Source organism: Fusarium mangiferae (genome assembly GCF_900044065.1).
Source record: "Fusarium mangiferae strain MRC7560 genome assembly, contig: FMAN_scaffold014, whole genome shotgun sequence".
In the NCBI taxonomy this organism is placed as follows: domain Eukaryota; kingdom Fungi; phylum Ascomycota; class Sordariomycetes; order Hypocreales; family Nectriaceae; genus Fusarium; species Fusarium mangiferae.
Window position 1 is genome coordinate 545868 of NW_024573934.1, and position 21506 is coordinate 567373.

Consider the following 21506-nt stretch of genomic DNA (forward strand, 5'->3'; position numbering starts at 1 on the left):
TCAATGCGACATGACGAAGAATTGCTTTCATCCCCTATTCTTTCCGCCATTTTACATAAATATTAGCTATTGAAACGAGTTCAGACGGACCTTGACTAATGATGTTTCTAGCCTTATTTTTGATGTACAATATTGACTCAGTAGCGTCGGCCCGCTGCGCTCGAGTCAGAGGTAGTGTGGGATAGTGGGATGTCTAGGGCCGCTAACATCAATCACCGTTCAGCTACCCTATCAGCCTTGACTTCTTCAAGCCACTCGGCAGTTAGGATGACATGTGAGAATGTCTGTGGCGCCGGCGGTGTCTTCCCAACATCGGCGAAGCTCCGATTTGTGGCTTGCGTCCTTTCTCCTTTCGCCTATCACACGGGCAACTCATAAACGAAAAAAAAAAGCCACAGGAGGGGGCATCAGGCAATTCTCCCCGGGTCTCGAATTGATTCTACCCCAGAAACCAAGAGAATGTAACGGTCGCAACGGTTTTACTGGAGTTAGATGAAATGCTGCGACGGGAGATGGTGTGAAGAGGGAAGAGATATTTAATGCAAAGGATCTTTTGAGTTGGAGGATTCTTTTATCTCTGAGACGTGCTGATGCATGAGTAAGACACCTTATCCTTGAATGGACGGCAACTCGGCTGCGCACCCACATTCCGGGGGCACTGATCACATCGGGAGACGGACGGATCACTCGGTTAGCTAGTCACCCTCAGTCATTCTAGATCTCTGCCTCTGGCGTTTGTGTCCCTATCACCAGCCCTGCTAATTGAACACATGGCATGATGCAATCAGGCATTTTGTGCATTAGCCCAGCCCAAAGAGAACCAAAACATCTTCTGACTAGATCATCGGGAGAGAAGGGGTCAGCAGAGTTTGGTCCAGCTCATTCCAAGGAAACAGGGGTTCACATCCTGATACGAATTACCGTAAAGGAGGGCTGAAAATAAACCCGCACTAGCGATCTTACCCCGGCTTCCCAAACATGCCCCTTACCTGCAAGCAAAGCGAAAAATGCCTAGACCAGATGCCGGAAGTCAAGTCAAAACTTTAAATACGTGCTCATCTCTCCCCTCATTTCTCCCCGCGCACAAGCACGAGTCAAGACCTTACAGAACGGGGTTAGTATCTGCACTGCTCGTTTGACCAAGCTCGTTAGTTCGAAACCGATGTACCCAACCGTTGACGCCTCCCCATGGGTTAGGCTGCCACTTGCGGAGAACCCGTCACTCAATTGTCAGGATAGTCTGAGCGCAGGTGTCGTCTGGCGGACCAACGAGCCAATCTCTTACCGCGGAGAGCACTGTATCCGACGCCATGGAATCAAGGGTATCCCTCTCTAATTTGCAATGGTCGAAAACTAATCGACCACTTGCCTTTTATCGAAGGGGGGTTATCGGGAACTTTATGATATGACAGCGGTGCAGCTGAGATCCAACTAGCTGGAAAGGAGGGCGATCATCGAGGCCAAGATCTTCTTTTAACGCCATCAATGTCACATTGCTTTTTCCGTCTCTTTTTCCTTCTATTTTCTCCGACCTCCATTACTCGTTTTTCTTACCATCCATACCACCTTTCGACGTTACCTTGATCGACAATGGCGGATGCAGCGGTGCCAGTGTTTTTCGAGCTCAGCTGGTCTATTTTGATGACCATCTGCATGGGCAATGTCTTGCTGGGATGTCTCGTCTGCGGTATCACCAATTGGACCCTGCTCGCCGCTGTGCCCATGTTCTCGTCAGCGGCGGGAGCTATCGCCAATGGATTGTGCTACTATGTGTATTACCAGAAGCATCCTGCGATGATGCTTGCCATCGCGTCGGTGTTTGCTGATATTTTCTGGCTGGTACGATTGACGCGTGTCTCAATTGGAGGTCCCTAGCTGACGGTCGCTAGCTGCAAGAAGCCGGTCTTCTTTTCTACAGTTACATCATCCTGAAACGAGTCCTTCGAGGAACACGATGGAGGGTCTTCATGTCGATTTTTTGGTCGGGCATCGCCGGTATTTGCGTCGTTCGCGTCGTCATCATCACCTTCCGAGTCAAATCAATCCTCGCCGGCAATGAGGACCTCTTGACTACCATCAACCATATCCACATCGCCTACTTCGGTCTCATCGCGTTGCTCGAATGTCTCAGCGCATACTTCCTCATCGTCCTCTTTACATCGGCTAAGACGTCATCTGCCGAAATCGCGCGCAGTGGCGGACTCTTCCAATACTTGGCTCGAAGCACAGAAATTAGAGTCGCTCTGCTGGCCTTGCAGGGTACTCTGCGCGCCGTGACGCATTCATTCAAGACAGCTGGTCAGACGGCCGAGAACATTGCTACCCAACTGGACCGATTCTTCTACGCCATCTTCTGCCTGTACTCCATGGTGCTATAGTAAGTCCTTCTCCATCTCAACGTACCCTTTTGGCCATTGACCTAACTCTTGTAGCATCGATCTTCTCTCTTCCAAACTCAAGTTCAACGGCACGCAAGATTACCCCTCCTCCCGCGATCGCTATGTCCATCAGAGCAGCCAACCTGGTCGCTTCACCTCAACACAAAAGGATGACTTTGCTCAAAATAGAACAGAGCATGTCGTCGGTGTTGATGGTGGTACTCGCACCCATAAGACGCGAAATGATTCTACAGATCATATCATTGAGGGTGGTTCCTCGCAAGGTGATGGGTCAATTAACCTGGAGGATATGGACCTCAAGGGCAATGTGATCAAGAAGACGGTCGAGTTCAGAGTTGTGTAGACTTCTTCTCATTTCTTGTTGAAGATACCAGATGTAATGTTTAGTTCTTTTTTAATTCCACATTGCAGTATGTAGATAGCGCATCTCAAGATTAATGATTGTTAATGACACGAAGTAACCCCATAAAGTGATCGGCTCGGTTCGTAAGATCGGTTGATATCTTCCGAACCGAACGACAACTGACATGGCAGTTCCTGAGTCAGAAACGCGACGATCCGGCAGAATGTGCAAGACTCCTTTTTCGTATCCACTGATCAGCACGCCCGCCTCGTGGCATCTTAAGGCCAAGCCATTTCCCTATTCGGGCCTCGACCGAAGCTGAAACGTCGGAGAGTGTAGAGATCGTCAGCACTGCCTCAGCTTTGATTTCGAAGGTCAATGGCCCAGCTGAGAACCCCAAGAAACATATGGCATCGGTATAAAGTCTGTTCCTGGACTTAACGCATTGGAAGACAGCAAAAGCGGCCAATTCATTATTACTCACATTATCTAGTCTACTTATTGGTACCTGGCACGTTTATGTCTTGCCTTTAAAGACTGAGATTATCCGAAGGATTAAGTTAGACTTTTTAACTATCTTTAGAACTCATGCGCAAAGGTTCCCTCTTCCTATCAAGACACGCCAATACACTACCGTACTTCTTGACAGCCTAACCCGACCCAAATGATGCGGCAATCTTCTTCGTATTATCTCGATAAGTGACCCTCAGCCTATACGTGCAAGCCGCGTGATATGAGCCATCAGCTGTGGGGTCTATCAACTCAAAATAACACTCTTATAAAAACGTGTGAGACCTGCAATGGGATGTGAGAACCCAGAGTCTATCCGGCAGGGGCCCTTCAAGTCACATCTTTTGATGTTCTGGTGAAGGGAGTCTCTTACAGCATGGCTTTCAATGTTCCTGTGGAGCCATCCGCCGGAAGGCTTCGTTGAGGCCTACAAGTACTTCACTGTATAGAAACGTTACTCTTTCCTATGCTTCACGACTTTCAGGTGTTGCATTTTCTAATATATGACTATTTGATGACATAAGCTCTGTACGCCTTTATCTGAGAGCTGCAGTCATTGTCATGTTTGATATCTACCCTCCATCTATTCGGCGCTCTCAGAGACCAAGATATATTTTCAGGACTAGCGATAATAGTGCTGCGAGATCGAAATGTCTGGAGGCTCCATGTCGTCCGTGTAGCCAAAATCATGATAATCAAAGCAGTTCCTTAGCTGGTTTAACTCGGACCTTCATAACAGGAGTAAGGATTGTGATGTAGTTACCAACTTTTCAAAGTTTTGTTACGTTTACCATAGAATATTTATGTCAGCCTCTAGTTAAAGTGTTACCTATAAGCACTTATATCGGGAACAGCTTCTAGGAATTTAATAGTAACATGTACCTGTTGTTTTCCTGAAAAGTGCTTAAAGTGGCTTTGAGATAATAAATTCTTACCCGAAAGGCTTGTTATTTATGTCCTTCAGGGTAACTTTGGATATTACGGACTGTTCTAATACCCCATGCCGCTTAGTAATAGTCTTCTGAACCAAACCTCCGCGCCAGACCCAAAGCCACACATTAAACTAGACCAATTTGAGAAGTCGGCTTGGGGTCACCGTCTGAAGCAGGCCATCGGAGGACTTCCGATTTCCGAATTAGTCATCCTCAATCGAGAGTGCTAAATTCCGGGGAATAAGTGGACCACGCAGGTGATCTAATCCGGGGTAAGAGATCATCGAATAGAGTCGAGCCCTTTTTTCCCCAAACTTCGGCGTCTTCGATACGACTATTCTTCATGCTTCACACCTGAGCTCCTTTTTGATTGTCGCTGTGCACGTTAACATCGAGTAACGTAAGCTTGTGTCAACTTGAAAGCAAAAATTATCATGAGCCCGCCCAGCACCCAGCCAGAATTCTCATGCGAGACGTGCAACCTCCCATTCCAGCGCAAGGAGCACTACCAGCGACACCTGCGCACTCACACAAAAGAGAAGCCTTTCACATGCTCCGAATGTGGACAAAGCTTTGGTCGCGTGTGAGTACGCCCTGCCCTACCTACCTGCGCCGGCCGGAGCTGCATCATTGCTGACCGCTGTAGTGACTCTCTTGCTCGTCATCATACAACCCTACATCTGACTGCGGACCGTCAAGACAGCCGCGACCGTCCGAATGATCGCCGTCGAGTATCGCAAGCTTGCAAGCCGTGCAGCACCTCAAAGGTGAGATGCGATGGCGAGCACCCATGTCAGCGATGTCGGCAACAAGACAACGAGTGCTACTACGAACCTCATGCGAAGCGAAAGATGTCAGAGACGAGTTCTGACAGACCAACCAGCAAACGGAATCGAGAAAAAGCTCCAGTCAATGCTGAGGTTATGGAAAGCATTAATGTCAACATGAATAGCAGAAACTCACCGCTCTCACCACCAGCAACAGTCCAGGACAATGGATCCAACAAGACCAATTATGCCGCCCACTACATGTCACCAGCCCAAGATACCTTCATTGAACTATCCAAACCCGACGACTTCAGTGCCAATGCTCCGCCCATCGACCCTCTACTCGATGCACGGCATAGCGCATCCATTGGGTATCATGGCCCTCAGCCAGGAGCCGCAGGCGCCCTTTTTGATACCGACGATATACTGGCAAACTTCAACCCTACAAATACAATGCCAGCACCATTACCTTCAATGCTATTCGGCGATGCCTTCGATACGAATGGATGGCTCAACTACGGCGCTGACCAATCATTTGCGCCCCTCTTCCTTCAGAACGATGCATCTCTCGACGTCATCAACGAACTGTGGTTCGACCACGCAGGGCTCAAAGCACCTCAGCAACCCATCCTGTCACAGCTCACACCAGCCTCTTCGCTGGTAGATCAGTCAGCTGTGGCAGAGCTCTATAGCCGCAGCCACTCTCCCGCCATCGATAGGGATGCGGTTGAGCCTAGAGAATATGTCGCTGTCTCAATTGAGCTGGACGCGCAGCTCAACTTTCCAGACCTCTCACACCTGACGGCTGAGGACGTTGATCATGAGAATTTGGCTCATGTAGATGATATCTCCGAGGAGGTGGCCAAGAATGTAGCTGAGGCAGCAGCAGAGATACAGAACGGCGGTAATTTCCCGCATTTCAGGAACTTAGCCATTCCGCCGACACCAGTGCTAAACGCTTGGGTGCAGCTGTACTTTGAGTACTTCCACCCTGTTATGCCTATTCTACACAAAGCGGCTTTCTCTTCGTCTAAGCGGCATTGGCTACTTATCTTCACAGTGGCCGCCATTGGCGCGCACTTTTCGAGCATCAAAGACGCCCAGGCGTGCTCGAGGGCAATGCATGAGACTATTCGACGACAATGCTCAACCATGGTGAGTAATTCTAGCTGAGGCAGAACGATGAATCCGAGGCTGATGGAACAGTGTGAACGCCAAAACTCGAACGGAAGAGAGCTTTGGATGTCACAGACTATTCTACTGAACCATATCGGCCTACTCTATGGCGGTGAGCGGAGGTCTCTCGAAATTGGCGAATTTCTGCAAGCACTACCTGTAACACTCGGAAGACGCAAAAGGCTCTTTACAAACATGTTTCCCGTAGACAAGTTTGCTCAGCTGCAGTTACCACATGCGCAGAAGTGGCAGATTTGGCTGCTCGATGAGGAGCGGCGACGGGCAGGCTTTGCCATCTGGGTGAGTCGATGAATCTGATGTATGGCTGGTCCTGTACTGAATGTCGAACTGTATAGCTTCTGGATTCTGCATTTAGCTCACACTTTGATCTTACGAGTCTTATGAGGCTGTCTGAACTGCAGATATCCCTGCCTCAGCCCGATGACCGTTGGGGCGCATCGACTTCCCAGTGCTGGGCTAACTTTCCTGCAGTCGGTAAGTTCTAATCCATAAGACTTTGCTGATAAGCACTGACATAAGAAGAAAATTCGGGCTCTGGTGGACTTCCCACGATGGAGCGCGTGATCTCTGAAGATAGTTGGCGATTTGTATGGTCCAAAACAAACACCTTGGGCAAACAGGTTATGCTGCAGCATCTCACCAATGTCATCAAGGATAGAAGTGCAGAACAGCCTGGCACCCCGGGCTTCTCGTATCACGACAAACTACTCGCGTCGAATGTCATGACTGATCTTTTAAACCTGATTGAGACCGACCAGATGGAGCAATCTGTCGATGAAGCCAAGGCATCGACAACGCACAAGATCATGGCACTGACTGCCTTAATGACACATAATACTCCAGTCCAGAACCTCATTCCAACGATTATTCGATGCATATACGGCAAACTCGAGAATAAAGACTGGGAGGCAATTCGCGATCGGTGGAGAGGGACGTCCGGGCAAGGAAGGCTTGGATGCTTCTACGCGTCGCGCATCCTTCACGTAGTACGCTCGAGCCGGTCATCGCACTTCGGGACCCCCGTATCACTTCTCCAGGCTGTGTTGGTTCTGTGGCTTTACTCATCGCTTGCTGAACGTTACAGCGATGGGTTTTTGTTCTCACGCGCGGCTCCAGCCGTGGTCCTTGGCCCGAAGCCCCTGGACCAGATGGAGACTAACACTTGGATCGAGATGGGGTGGAGCCGAGTCAAGTTGCCGGGTATCGGCAATCTGCTTTGTGCAGAGGGTAGGGCCAAGTTGTTGGACGATGCGGTAGTCCTTATGAGATCACTGAAGGGCTGGGGCATTAGTCATGCATATGCTCAAATCTTGCTGCGACTTCGAGCGAGTGAGACTTCTAGCACGGTCCATGGATAATGTGCGGTTGGGATGGTATGTTTATACGCGGCGCAGCTTATTCTTGTACAGGTGCTTCAATGTATTCCACCCGCGGTCAAAACAAAAACCTTCTTTACTTGTAATGAGAGCTTTTATCATCATCCTGACAACGCTCTGTAGCTTGCAACCTCCCACTGTAGAGTACCCGGCCTTAGCTGGGTGTCCCATCGGCAGTCATCCTGCTACATGAGCTCATGATAGTCCATACGCATCACGACCTCATAAATGATTATTAAAATTCACAGTTAGAACGAAGATATCTATTTAAAAGGCAGCATTCCTCGCCTAACCATGCTCCAGGGCAGTGGACGAGCCTGTCTTCTCGGCTCCATCGGCTCCACAATCGTTGCCAGTCACTGCATTCCGTAATTCCGACGGACTTGATGGGATCTACTTCGCAATTAAATAGCTCATCAGACTATGAAACCTTAATCTTTGCTTAAATGAGTTGGTCCCGACCCAATCGTGACATTTATTCCCAACCATACATGTCCAACCCTTTCCCATCATGGCCCCTACCGTTCTTGGAATAGTTGCCTCGACTCGTACCCAGAGAGTCCTGCTTACACTTGAAGAGCTCGGAATTGAGTATGACTTCAAGGTTATAGACCTTTCCAAGGGACAACACCACGTGAGTCAGAGCATAGGCAGCGTTGAGGCTGGGAGCTTACATAAACACAGGATCCGGAATACGTCAGAGATCATCACCCATTCGCCAAGGTTCCAGTGTTCCAAGACGATGGAATAGAGATCTTCGAGTCTAGAGCCATTGCTCGATACCTCGTCGCCAAGCATCAGTCGCACCTTGCTCCACCGAGCGGTGATCCAGGAGCTTTGGCTGTTTTCGAGCAGGCCGCAAGTGTCGAATATGCCTATTTTGAACCTGCTGTCTCTACCCTTGGATTTGAGCTTATCTTTAAGAAGTAAGATACCAAAGCAAACTCGCTAATCGATGGGAGGACAAGTCTTTGGCTGACTGATTATTTACCAGGATGTTTAACCTCGGAGATACCGATCAAGCCGTAGTTGACCAACAGAAGACTCTGCTCAACACCACTCTTGACTATTACGAGAAGACACTCGAAGCTCAAGACTATCTGGCAGGCAAGGTTAGTGATTTACAAATCCTTTGTCGCGCCGTCAGTCATTGACCTGTTAATAGCGCTATAGCCTTGTTGATCTCTTTCATATCCCTTGGCTAGGATTTCTTAGAAATAGGTTGCAACTTGGAGAGGTGATTGATTCTAGGAAGAATGTGGCTGCGTGGGCTCAGCGCATAACCCAGCGTGAAGCATCAAAGGCTGTTTCGGCCAAGGCCGCGCATTAAATAGATTTCTTAGGGTTTCATATAATCTAACGATAGACAAAAAAGACTCATGATGTGTAGAAGTTGAAACAATAATGCTGAATGAGTTTTAGAAGCAACGCTCGAAGGCACTGGGTCTAGGAGCAGGCCTATAGTCAGCCCCCAATAAGACTTGCACATCGTATGAACATGGAAAAATGCGATGTAATTCTAAGCCTTTGAGGCTTTTTATTACTGCTTAACACTTCTAGTATTAGCGCCGAAAGATGAATTGTGATATCTAATGCAGATGAATCTAGACCTAGATGACTGCCGCTATCAAATCGAATTTCTATTCTACCTCAATGGCCTGTAAACGACACACCAACATGACCGCAACACCAAAACCTCCGAGCCTAACGCAATCGTTACTCAATCATTTCTTGGCAGGTCAATAATCTGAACTTTCTCTACCAAAGGGCCCAGCTCTGCCACGACAGCGAGGTGGGCTGGGTCCTTGAGGGCGTAGTAGTCCCTGTCCTCAGGACTGTCGAACTGGATGACGAATGCATGCGTGATACCTTGCTATTATAATCAGCGATGATCGATATGGGGCAGGATGAGCAGATATGAGGGGAAACTACTGGGCAAGAACGTCATGGGTGATCTCACCTGGAGGCCTTCTGGCGCACTATCAGCGCCACCTTGGATGGATCGGATGTAGGGTTGTCTGGATTCAGGGTGCAAACACGTTTGCCTCATTTCCTGGATCTTGGCGGATACCTAAGGACTAAGTCAACAATTGCCTTGAGGAGTTCGAGGATGGCCGACCTTCTCGATTGCATCGCTGCTGGTATCGGTCTTGAACTGAAACTGGACGACACGATTGATACCCATATTGCAGCTGGCGTTGAAAGTACTTGTAATAAATGTTAGGTGAGTGACTTGATCCAGTGAGTGGCGGTCAGCTCTATCGTGAACTAGTGGTTATAAATAGGTCTAGAATGTGTTCGGAAAGATGGCTGAATTTCCGAATCCCCCTTTCCCCGCAAGTAGTCCTCACCTTCAACGTGGAGCCGACAGATCGTGGGGAAATCGGTCTCCGCTCAAGTATACCCCAGATTAGCAAACCTGGGGAGCACAGCTTTTGATCTCGTGACTCGTGAGGATCAATGCATGGAAAAACTACCGATTGCCTGGGATTTCCATTATAACGCTTCATCTAAAGATTCTGTAGATAATGGACTTGGAAAGATCACACTGATTCTTGATTTCAGAAGATAGCAAAAGTTAATCTTACGAAGGCTCAACTGCACTGCGTTGATCAGAAAGTCCAATTCATGGACAATTATAGGGGACTAGCCTTAAAGCCTCAAACAATCTACTTAGCATAGCCTCAAATTGCAATCTTGTCGCTTGGCATACCCCAGGCCGTAGTGGGGTATCCGAAGTGGTACCCGTGCGTGTGTCTTCAGTCTCGAAACTATTTATGATGCTAAGTTTCCCTTGATCAAATCATGCCAGTCATCACGACAAGTCAATCCGAGTCTTAATCAACGGTACGCACAAAATGGATTCCGCAAGCACCGAAAAGGCAGAAGTGTCGAGGGTGGAGAATAGCAGCCAAGCTCCAAGCACCCCAACAGGTCAAGAGCTGCGAGACCATCCAAAGGTGAGTTACCCCCTTTATTCCCGGTAAAATACTAATCATCACCTACAGACATGGAATCGGACCCTGAAGCTGATGGTCCTGGCAAATCTTTGCTTCATGGTATTTTGCGGTAACTTCTATTCGGTATTATCCTCGATTCGCGCTTCCAGAAAAGCTTGACTAACCATTGCTATTCAACAGGCCGGTATTTCTGCTGGGTTAACTCCTCTCGTATACGACTTTCACAGCAACTATGACAAGGCGGGCGATATTGTCGCGTACTCTGTGCTCTGTATTGGCCTGGGCTCCTTCATATGGATTCCAACCGCTGTAGTCATTGGAAAACGACCCGTCCTGCTAGCCTCCCAAATAATGTTCATGGCTGGATCTATTTGGTGTTCGCAAGCGGGATCAATGGAAAGCCTGCTGGGTGCTCGAATCCTTGGTGCGTTTGGTGCTGGCGCAGTTCAAGCCGTTGGTCCTGCTGTAGTTGGAGGTAAGAAAACGGCCAACTGATCTAACAATCAGTCAACCTCTGACGCCTTCTGTCACAGAAATATTCTTAGAGAAGAACTACTCTAAAGCCATGGGATTGTACGCAGCGAGTCTCTGTATCGGAGCTCAAGGCGGACCTCTGATCGCAGGCCACCTAATCGAGGCTAAGGGATGGAGCTGGTTCTTTATCCTGATCGCCATTCTTAGCGGCTTCAACGTTCTGACATTGGCATTCTTCTGCCCAGAGACTGCTTTCAACGTCGAGATCGAGGCGGGCGCTACTAGTGCTGATGTCGATGCTGATATCCTTGACCAGACTACTGGACTTGGCCGCACACAGAGCTCGCTCACAACATGGAAGCAGAACTCTTTCTATTTGAGGCACCCTCACGTCAGAGGGGGTGGTCTGAGACAATGGTTTCTTTCATTCTTGCTGCAGATCGAATTTATGTTCGACCCCATCGTGATTCTCTCCGCGGGTATGTGGGGAATTGTGTTAGCTTGGTAGGTCATACAGCACTCTACCACTGATCAGTTTCTAACATTGAAAAGGGTCGCAACCATCTCTGTCATCTCCAACCAACTGTTCGCCGTACCCCCTTTCCTCTGGGGTCCTGCTGAACTGGGCAATTGGGCATGCACGAGTCTAGTCGGTGTAGCCATCGCCTTTCCCATTGCTGGACCCCTGACCGACACCGTCTCCTCCTTTATCGGCCGCCGAAAGGGTAAACATATGCCTGAGTACCGACTCATTACTCTGGTAGTCCCCTTCTTGTTCTCATCATCGGGTCTATTGCTGTTTGGATATACATACACAAAGGGCTCTTACGTCGGACCAGCAGTGGGTTATGCTATGCAAGCTGCCAGCCTCATGCTCATTCCCACTTCGGTTCTATCATACGGTATCGACAGCTACCCATACGATGCGGCTGAGGTCACGGCTCTGATGAATGCTGTCACGCATATCATCCCATTTGGACTGACCAAAACGGCTTCCAACTGGCTTGCCAGGGTCGGCGTAGAGAAGATGTTTCTGCAGATGGCCATCATTCAATGGGCTTTGCTAGCTGGTTTCACCGTCGTGCTGCTTGTATTCGGACCATGGATTCGGGCCAAGGCCGCTTATGCTCACCAGCATTATGGCGCGAAGAGATTCCTGTAGTGTGGATGAGACCGGGCCTCAGCATCAAGGCAAGCATGCCTGATGGAGTGGTCCTCTTGATGCCAATCTGAGATCTCAAATAGTTTCTAGGTTTAGTTTGAATCGCTACTATATTCAGCTTTGCATTTGTCTTCTCGAGTGTGTGAGATGAGCTAACCTAACATATATCGTTAGCTCTTAATTCGGCTATGAGAGCGGATTAAGCTATAGAGTAAAGCCCAGGCTAGCTTGACGCACGTCCTGCTCGAGATACAAGACACACAATGGCAGAATAGCGACGCGTCCTGTCAGACGCTTTCAAGTAAGCGCTTATATTTTCTGTCTTATGAAACGAAGCGACTTCTCTCATCATTCTGTAGACGCGTTAGTATTACTGATGTGAACGGCGGTGCTCACGGAAACTGCAATTTCACAGAGTCAGGATTGTTTTCTAATTGCGTGCTGCAGTAGCATTGGCAAGAAAAAAAGAACACAGGCTTCATCTGCGGTTAAAGACCTGGGCTACGTATCCAGACATTTGACTAACTTGGGATCACAGTTATTTTGTCAAGGACGAAAAAAACATAAAATATCGGATATTGATTTCGTCTCGAAAATGATTGAAAGTCCTTAGGTTTGACCCGCCTAACACGATTTAAGCCAGAGGGTCCAGTAGAGGAACCACCAGATGACTGTCAGAATCGGCCCCTATATGAATGGTGTGACGACCCTTGTTCGCATGAGCAGCTCCATACAAGAAGTCAAATTCCATGAAACTCATGTAATGGCCCGACACCTTCAATGTCAGATACTCTCCCTCCTCATATATGATTCCAGTTGGCCAGATGGGAACCTCAAGCTTAGCAACAGTGCCAGCAGGAATTGCCTTTCGACTGGTGTTTGTGTATTCTGGCCAGTCACCAGTGAACCTTCCAGGCTTAGGTGTCACCTTTGTCACGGCATGGCTACCTCGTAGAGAGCCTGTGGGGCCTAGGTACTTGAGGAAACAGGTGTCTGCCGCGTCTGTGTGCTTCTCGACAGGAGGAATAAGGTCCTTCAAAGGAACGTTCATGTTGACCAACTGAGTTCCTGAAGCATCCTGCTTACCAAGTTGAGCAAAAACATCAATATCATCATCACCATCGTTGGAGATGCTGATGTTGAGCCACGAATATCCAATAAGCCATGTCTTCTTGGTGAACTTGTACCTAAACAGTACCTCCTCACCATCTTCCAGGGGGTGCTTCGGAAGGTATGCCGCATCATAAGACACGGTATGTGAATTTTTGAGAGGGGTTGTTTCAAGCTTCTCGCCTGGACCCAGGTAAAGCTTTGTGTGCTTTGTGTTAGGAATGGGATAAGATTCCAGGGGGACATTGCTGATGTTGGGCTGATTTGTGTCAGAATTGAATCTCGTCTTTGTATCAAGGCATAAGGAAACTTACTAGGTTGAAGCCAACCAGAGATCCTCGAACTTTCTGGGTACTTGGCCAATCGTTCTTGATACCTTTGACGAAGTAGTCGTAGAACTTATTCAGATCATCAACACTGTCGGGATGATACAAGTCGGACCATTCTTGCTTAGCATGAATACGAAGCCTACAGAATCATTAGTACTGTAATGTAACGTACTATGGCCAACTCACCATTTGTCCTTGGAGGATATGTCATGATACCCGCGAATAGAGCCGGTAGTGTGAAGCGCCGTTGAGAAGCTGGCCAAAACGTAGGTTGGAACCTGGATTTTCTCGAGCTTCACATTCTTGTCTTCCCAGTAGTCGTTGAACAAAGGATACTTCTCCAGCATAGAGATAGGAGCCTCAGCAGCATTGCGACCGACCATCAGATCCTGGAGGAGCTTCCACATCGCACTGTAGGGATACGGCACGCCACCGCGGGCAAGAGTATCGCGATAAAAGTCCGCATTGGCTTCCCACGGAGCAATAGCAGCGAGTGACGGAGGCTGCTGAGAAGCAATCTGCCACTGAACCATGGCCAGCCAACTATTGCCGCCCAGTGCGACCTTGCCTGTGCACCAGTCCAGCTTTGCAACGTGTTCGATGGCATCATATCCGTCTTGGCCATCTTGATTGCCAACCCATCTGATCGTGTTAGCTACACCACTGCAGTATCCTGGTAAAGACTGTTGTATGTACTCACGGAATGATTCCTTCAGAGTCCCATGAGCCTCGCAAGTCTACATTCACAATAGCATATCCCCTGGCTGGCCAGACAGCTGGGTCCAGTCCCTCAAACTTCTCATAACCGCTGACTTGATCTTCAGCCACACCAAATCGACCAGGAATCATGCCGAGACCATGGGGCCCTGCAGATTGTTAGAAAATTCAACACGATATTAGCGAGAGGGCTTACCATTTCCAGTCTTGCCATATGGACTCCAGATGAGAACGGCTGGAACCTTTTCATCAGTCTTGGGTCGAAACACATCAGCATACAGCTTGATGCCGTCTCGCATGGGAAGAACAATATCCTTCTCAAAGACCGTGTCGACCTCGAAAGCCTTGTTTGCCGGGGTCCTCTTGTGACCCTTGGGTAGGACTGTCACCGAAGGCTTTAGGGGGTCATAGGGGCCTGCTTCTTTAGCCCCTGGTGCTATGACTGGGGTTACGTCAACATCAAAGCCATTGATCTTGAGCGACATGATACTGGTGTTTGAGTAATACAATGATGGTGTTCCTGAGAATAATTCTATTGTATCAACCTTGGTCGTAAGATTTGCTACCTGACTTATAGAATTGCAGCTAATATGCCACTGTCGACTCTATTCTGTTAAGTCCGTTAAACTCGATCGTACTGCATCCATGTCCGTGGGGCCGCTAGGCTAGGCCTTTCCGGCCAGCGGGTGCCAGATGGAGAACCGGGTCGGGACCACAATCCCCTCGGTGGGTTGCCGACTTTGGCCAATGAGGCCGCCAATTTCACCTCCGAGAAAGCGCCCGAGCAAATGAGTCGATGTGGGTGTTCTAGGCCTGAATGGAAATCACCGTGCTTGTTTGAAGCTTTACCCAACCCAGCATTTTGCGGTGCAGCCCACGAAGCTGAAAAGTGTATTCGTTGATGATCACTTGAATTAGCATGTGTGCCCATGGAGAGCTTTATTGGGCCAATGTGGCGCCTATTTATATGATGTTTAGAGTAAGAAAGGCTTAAGTAGATAAGCCATATACATGTTAAACCCAAGAATACGATGAACCATTCAATTGTGAACCGTCGCATAAAAGGCTATTTCACGATCTGTAATGTAACAGCTCTCCTCCTAGTAGCACAAACGTAGAGGGCGACTCTGAGACTTTTTCATAGGAATACTGTTTAAATTATGATCTGACTGCGTTACAAAAAGCTGTGTCTATGGCATATGCTAGTCCTCCCACTAAGATCAGTTCACTTTCCCAGAACTGCATTGATTCCATCCTTCAACTGCTTGTCATGTCCACCATCAGTCTTCGTGCCTCGCCAAGCGATGAAGCCATCAGGCCGCACCAAGATCGCCTCGCCCGGCTTCAGACGACATTTCTTCTCAACATCGCCATTCGTGTCTCTATACGGGGATGATGTGGCGTTCAAAGTATAAGCATCAATCTCAATTGGCGCTTTGCCGGCGGCGGTAATCCAAGGGGAGTCTGGGTCTATCGTGACGAGAACAAGGTTTCTCTTTACCAAGTCGATTGTCGAGATAGTTTTACCAGATGAACTCTCATATTCGAGGTAGGAGTGAGGGAATCGAGAACCAGGGACTGCTGAGGGTAAAGCCGGATCGTCATAGAGCTCCTTGGGAGTCGGGTACTTTTCCTCTGGGACAAATGCTCCGCCCCGAGGATACCTGAAGCCCAGCTCAATAGATTCATCTGGGGCCTCTGAAGCTGGAGGCTGCTGCATGACAATCCTGTTTTGGAATCGATTATATGCCTGATTAACAGTAAACTCGTCGATGGGTTGTCGCTCGATGTTGTACGTTGCAAGTAGTGAATGGGCTGCCTTTCCGGATAAGACATATGCCAACTTCCATGCAAGATTATGAGCATCCTATAGCAGTTGATGTTAGCAATGTATGCAAGAAATGAGCAGGCCAACTAACAGCTATTCCGGTATTCCCTCCCAAGCCTCCAGTGGGCGGCATAGTATGCGCGGCGTCTCCGGCAAGGAAGACACGGCCACCCTTGCTCTCAAAGCGTCCAGCGGTATATGCTGCCATAGTCCAGTAATTCATCGACACGATTTGCGGATCCACCTGGTCAGAAGTCAAGCCAGACAGCTGATAAAAGTATTGTTTGGCATCTTCCGCTGTAACGGTCCCAGGCTCGAAGCTGGTCTTGGAACCAACATTGTTAACCATGATAATGCCTTGCTTCCCCTCGTTCTCCAGTCTGAAACCTCCTCCGATGTCTTTATTCGCCACATAGACCACTCCGTGGACCATTCTCTTCCCGATAAAGGGACTTAAATCTGACTTGAAGCTGACCCCAAGACTGTTTCGAAGAATACCTGGCCCATCCCAGCTGATACCCTCGTTTTGACGGGTTGGGCTTCTATTGCCATCGCATGCAACCACATACGGCGTCTTGTACTTCTTGATATCGCCAGTGGTCAGATCCTTGACGACGACGATAACATCATCGTCATGTTCCTCGTAAAGAAGGACTTGGTGGCCATGACGCTGTTCACTGTTGAACTTTTCGGCATTCTGGCCCAGAATTGGTTCAAACATTCTCTGCGATATCCACACCCAGTTGGAGGGAGTAAAGCTTCTGACGTGCACAGGATCATGCTCTTGAAGGTGTTTGATAACTTTTCCGCCCACAAGCTTTTCGACAATCAGCATACCGGCGTTGAGATCGAACTCTTTACCGCTCTGCTCCAGAGTGAACTCTTCTAAGCCCAATTGGCGGAGGATCTCGCTGGTGCGAAAGTTGATGCCTGCGGCTCGCGGATGAGCACCGGCTTTGGAATGACGATCAAACGAGACTGACTTGATGCTGAAATCGGTATTAGCTCGTATCCTTCCGGTATGTGGGCCGTCAAGTGTTATAGCCTACCCATGATAACCAAGGAGAAGACCAAGTGTCTTTCCAACCATGCTAGAACCAATTATTATGACGGGCCATTCTTCCTCCTCAAATGGGATGTTGGAGTGGTCAATGGGTGTGAACTTGTCCTTGGCCAAATTGGCAGATGACAAAGTCTCGTCAAGTTGCTGCGCTGTAACTGTCATTGCAAGCGATAATCGTATGAAGATCAAGATCTAGACGTTTGGAAGTATAGACGATGAAAATTGAATACAACACTGACTGTATGCCTTAGTACATCTTGCGTGATAAGTATGCGTTGTCAACCACTCGATTATCAACTGTCTTAGCGCCCACAAGGCCATGGAAATTCCACACCGTCTCCCTGGAGGCTTTGCGTGTGCTATGACGTTCCGGTCCGGTGGGGTCGGCTCCGATATCAACCATAATGGTCCGCCGCACACCCGGCATTTGTAAGCAGCGGGTCGTCTTCCATCGTTTCTAATGAGAGCCTTTTTGGGTTTGGGACTTCACTGGTAGTGACGTATATCGCAACATACTGTAGTTGTCGTTTTAAGAGAACATGTGGCGACATAACGATTGTCCGTCTTCGTAAATGCCGCAAATGGGAGTGGATGATACGTAGCGATGTTGATGGACTATGCAACAATACAATCTTGCAGTTAAGACCTTTGTTAGACAGGCTTGAGGGTTTATAATCATTGCATAAAACTAAAGACTATACAATCATGCGAATGACACTATTGATTCAGTTTGCTATGGACCTTTTCCTTGCTACCCGAACACCACTCATGATCAAGCCGCTGCCGCAAGAGCCTTTTGCGCATCGTCAAGCACAAAGTTATTCCACAAATAGGGGAAGATATTGGGAGGCAGTTCCGCATCGGGGACAAATTTGCGAAGATCGTCCATCATCTCGCCACGCCTCTCATCATTGATCTTTGACATGAACATGACAGTCACAGACCGCGGATAGCGGAGCTTGTTGTAAAGTTCCAGTCGCTTAGGTACATCGTCCAATGTCGTGTCGGCAGGAAACAAGACCCCGAGAGCTGCGGCATCCTCGAACGATTGCGCTCCACCTTGCCCTTGGTCTGAATCATTGTTAGTTCCTCTTCATGATGGTAGGTATGAATAAACGCACGAGGGAGCATAGGATGAGCTGCATCACCCAGCAGGACAGTTCTGCCCTTGTAGAACTTGGTAGGGGGATCTCTGGTGGCCAAGCTCCACAGCTTCAGGTCTTCGCCAATCCTGCACATCTCAATAAGCTCAGGCCCGAAATCTTTATAGACGTCAAGTAAATCTTCCACTCTCCCCCCGGCGAGCCACGAGGATTCAGAATCGAGACCGGCATCCTCAGCCGGATGCATAGCAACGATGTTGAGCAGTTTGCCGTTTCGGCATGGGTAGACCACCATTCTGCGATCCCTTGTGGTAAAGACATGTTGGCAGTCAAAACCAAGCTTTCCGAAAAATGGTCCAGTAATGGGGTTGGCCATGAGCTTGTCGATGGGTACCAGGAATCGGAATGTGTTTTGTTTCGTACTAATACGCACAGGCGGTCTGCCCGCGACGGCGGAAACAACTTTGGACTGTAACAGCATTAGTCCAGTTCTTGACGGTCATAGCTAATCCTAAGCTCACATGGACGCCGTCTGCTCCAATCAACAGGTCTCCTTTGTGTTTGACACCGTCTGCTAAAGTAATCTCTGCTGTCTCTGCGTCCTTGAGATTATCAGTCAGTCGAACTGAAACAGTCTCTAGCATCCTCAAGCATGTACATACTGCTTTGACAACCTTGCTCGCGGTGTGAATTTTGATGCTACCTGCGAATGTATTTTCCGTGGCAGCCTTTCGCAAAGTACTGTGCAGATCAACTCGATGTGTGAGGAGCCATTCATCCTTGGTGCCGATACTCTTTTGCAATTCTTCCAGTTTCTTCATAAAGATCAAACCGTTAGCATAAACGTAAAGACAATTTCCTCATAACAACTTACCACGGGAACGAATATCAGCTTTCCCGTATGGTCATAGACCTTGATGGCGTTGCATAGGACGGCTTGTAGCTCGGCAAAGTCGATGTCCCAGGACTTGAGCACCCTGGTTGCATTGGGTGCAATGTGAATCGCGGCACCGATCTCGTTAAGGAATCGTGACTGTTCGAAAACCTAATTGTGTGAGTTTCCAATGGGCCGTGAAAACACAGGCTACAAAACTGTACCTCTACGTTATGGCCAGCGCGGGCCATGGCGATAGCGGCACCCAGGCCGCCCAAACCTGCACCAGCAATTATAACTTTGAGAGGCATATTCACAGTGACCGGAGATATCAGATTTGTTCAAAGACCAAATTTTCCCCTTTAGGGCAAACTGGGAGACCATCGTTATAAGCTGAAATTATTCTAAGACTAAACCTGCTGACGCTTAGACCGTAGCCGACTCCTTTCCCTCTTCTAGACACCCATCACAACTGTTAGCATCATTTCCCAAGCCATCATCCATTACCATCTGCACCAGTCGCTCTTTTCCTCCTAGTCAGCTCGGAAAGAAGCCCCCGAGACTCCTCCCGTAGAGCAAACATCTCACAGCTCCATCTCGGCTCCACGGATGGGAACTTCCCCACGTTGGACGCCACAACGCGGGGAACCCGGACTCACTCTGTGTTTTTGGGCCCTCTCCACACGGCCATGACAACTCTTGGAAAAGCGAACCCCATGACCGAGAAAGCGGAATTAAGAGCATAATTCCATTGCAACGTTAGGGGCTGTATCGCCAACCCCACATTGGAAACATGTTAAAAATCAGGATACCGTAGAAACAGTTGTCTCTCTGGCGAAACAAGCACATTCCATCCTGTTTCACACTCAATCTCCAGTTGATCGCTACTAAAACTGACAAGATGGTTACCCACGAGCACGTCCGAAATATCTTCGCAGGCCCTAGCAAAGGCGATATGGCCAGCTTCTGGCCCCACGTCGAACCCAATGTCGACTGGACCGTAAAGGGTACAGCCCCCCAATGTCATAACTTCTGTTCAATTCTTGCTCACAATATTACAGGTACCCACTGCAAGGTTTCTGGCCGCTACAGGTCCATTGAGGAGTTCCAACAGGGAACAAGGGCTTTGTCATCTACCTGGGCAGGTCCCCTTCATCTCGTCGTTCAGAACATCATCATCGAGGGCAATCAAGCTGCAGTGGAGCTCAAGGCCGTTAATACCGAGACTAAGAGCGGCGATCCTTTTCCCAATGAATATACCTGGGTACTGGGCTTCAATGATAGCGGCAAGATCGCAACTGTGAGGGCATACATGGACACGTAAGTTGAAACTAAACTTGAGCTTCAAGGAGAAAAATACTAATAAAGAGTTCACTAGTGACCTTGTTACTCGTGTCATTGAAAAGAACCCTCAGTAGTCTATAGATATGTCTCGTACCGTTAGCTTGAAAATCTCAGATTTATAAAGCCATGAGGCTTGACGTTCCCTGCAAACTGCAAGAATTGTAGAGAATTCAACCGATTAAATGAAAAATAAGCTCAGACTGAGTATGCAATAGAACAGTCAGTAATGTAGATAAAGAAACCTAGCTTGATGTTGAGTTGAGTAGCAATTGGAAGGCTACCTTAAAGCTACTATTGATGTAATTGTGAATGTTCTTAATTTTCTAAGATCTCCTCTCCTATAAGATGGGTTATATCTATGTTAACTGAAAATTTCTAGCTACGTGCATGATCTAATTCTCTATGATATCTTCGGGAGATATTTCTCAGGCACGCCAGTCTCTGATACGTTGACGCCATTGACAGTTTTCTCAGATGGGAGCAACACAAAGATGAGACGCGCTGGCCTATCCGTCAAATTGTTCCACTGATGCAGCGTCTTGCAGATTTACTATGTCAGCATCTTCTCAAATAAACTGGAGGTACATTACTTACCGCCTGTTGCACAATGATATCGCCTGCACGAACAATAGTCTTAGAACCATCTGCCAACACCATCTCTAGCTCACCCTCAAACACAATTCCATAGTCAAGCGATGCAGTTCTATGATTGTGTCCTGAGGAATTGGGCGGAAAGTCGACGACTCGAATAAGTGAGCCGGGCGTATAGATTACTGGATCAGTGCCAACTGGATCTTTGTCAACCAGCTCAGCTGGGTACTTGTCGTTTCTCCAGATGGTGACGGCGTTGCTTCCAAAACCAGAGACGAGTTTGAGCTCTTCATCTGATAGGATTGCAGAGTTCTCGTCCTTGTGGTGGGTAACGACCCTTCTCAGAGAACTGCCAGCGTTGAGACCCATGGTGCTGAAACTGAGGTTCTGTGAATAGCGCTTGTTGATCTTCCTTATAAGTGGCGCG

The 21506-nt window shown here is 48.4% G+C and overlaps 10 protein-coding genes across 10 annotated transcripts; 5 read left to right on the forward strand and 5 right to left on the reverse strand.

Moving 5' to 3' along the window:
• Positions 1-1590: 1590 nt before the first annotated feature.
• On the forward strand, positions 1591-2742 carry FMAN_15039 (uncharacterized protein; the record flags this gene model as incomplete). Its single annotated transcript, XM_041822631.1, has 3 exons — positions 1591-1839; positions 1890-2377; positions 2433-2742. The coding sequence occupies 3 exons, from the start codon at positions 1591-1593 to the stop codon at positions 2740-2742; spliced, it is 1047 nt and encodes a 348-aa protein (XP_041688292.1).
• A 1876-nt stretch (positions 2743-4618) lies between these two features.
• Positions 4619-7506, forward strand: FMAN_15038 (uncharacterized protein; the record flags this gene model as incomplete). Its single annotated transcript, XM_041822632.1, has 5 exons — positions 4619-4767; positions 4831-6106; positions 6158-6427; positions 6484-6622; positions 6671-7506. The coding sequence occupies 5 exons, from the start codon at positions 4619-4621 to the stop codon at positions 7504-7506; spliced, it is 2670 nt and encodes an 889-aa protein (XP_041688293.1).
• Positions 7507-8035: 529 nt separating this feature from the next.
• On the forward strand, positions 8036-8854 carry FMAN_15037 (putative glutathione S-transferase; the record flags this gene model as incomplete). The annotated part of the gene is made up of 4 exons (XM_041822633.1): positions 8036-8158; positions 8209-8450; positions 8519-8636; positions 8690-8854. 4 exons carry the CDS (start codon positions 8036-8038, stop codon positions 8852-8854), a joined length of 648 nt encoding a protein of 215 aa, XP_041688294.1.
• A 390-nt stretch (positions 8855-9244) lies between these two features.
• Positions 9245-9709, reverse strand: FMAN_15036 (uncharacterized protein; the record flags this gene model as incomplete). The annotated part of the gene is made up of 3 exons (XM_041822635.1): positions 9245-9397; positions 9485-9595; positions 9644-9709. 3 exons carry the CDS (start codon positions 9707-9709, stop codon positions 9245-9247), a joined length of 330 nt encoding a protein of 109 aa, XP_041688295.1.
• A 673-nt stretch (positions 9710-10382) lies between these two features.
• On the forward strand, positions 10383-12120 carry FMAN_15035 (uncharacterized protein; the record flags this gene model as incomplete). The annotated part of the gene is made up of 5 exons (XM_041822636.1): positions 10383-10484; positions 10533-10607; positions 10665-10959; positions 11018-11462; positions 11511-12120. The coding sequence occupies 5 exons, from the start codon at positions 10383-10385 to the stop codon at positions 12118-12120; spliced, it is 1527 nt and encodes a 508-aa protein (XP_041688296.1).
• A 634-nt stretch (positions 12121-12754) lies between these two features.
• On the reverse strand, positions 12755-14761 carry FMAN_15034 (related to acyl esterases; the record flags this gene model as incomplete). Its single annotated transcript, XM_041822637.1, has 5 exons — positions 12755-13489; positions 13545-13698; positions 13746-14201; positions 14260-14425; positions 14473-14761. The coding sequence occupies 5 exons, from the start codon at positions 14759-14761 to the stop codon at positions 12755-12757; spliced, it is 1800 nt and encodes a 599-aa protein (XP_041688297.1).
• Positions 14762-15501: 740 nt separating this feature from the next.
• On the reverse strand, positions 15502-17329 carry FMAN_15033 (uncharacterized protein; the record flags this gene model as incomplete). The annotated part of the gene is made up of 3 exons (XM_041822638.1): positions 15502-16143; positions 16196-17093; positions 17154-17329. 3 exons carry the CDS (start codon positions 17327-17329, stop codon positions 15502-15504), a joined length of 1716 nt encoding a protein of 571 aa, XP_041688298.1.
• A 610-nt stretch (positions 17330-17939) lies between these two features.
• FMAN_15032 (uncharacterized protein) lies at positions 17940-19455 on the reverse strand (the record flags this gene model as incomplete). Its single annotated transcript, XM_041822639.1, has 6 exons — positions 17940-18238; positions 18289-18739; positions 18792-18872; positions 18933-19085; positions 19145-19315; positions 19369-19455. 6 exons carry the CDS (start codon positions 19453-19455, stop codon positions 17940-17942), a joined length of 1242 nt encoding a protein of 413 aa, XP_041688299.1.
• Positions 19456-20045: 590 nt separating this feature from the next.
• FMAN_15031 (uncharacterized protein) lies at positions 20046-20562 on the forward strand (the record flags this gene model as incomplete). The annotated part of the gene is made up of 3 exons (XM_041822640.1): positions 20046-20151; positions 20206-20464; positions 20523-20562. The coding sequence occupies 3 exons, from the start codon at positions 20046-20048 to the stop codon at positions 20560-20562; spliced, it is 405 nt and encodes a 134-aa protein (XP_041688300.1).
• Positions 20563-20888: 326 nt separating this feature from the next.
• Positions 20889-21448, reverse strand: FMAN_15030 (uncharacterized protein; the record flags this gene model as incomplete). Its single annotated transcript, XM_041822641.1, has 2 exons — positions 20889-21014; positions 21083-21448. 2 exons carry the CDS (start codon positions 21446-21448, stop codon positions 20889-20891), a joined length of 492 nt encoding a protein of 163 aa, XP_041688301.1.
• Between the last annotated feature and the right edge of the window lie 58 nt (positions 21449-21506).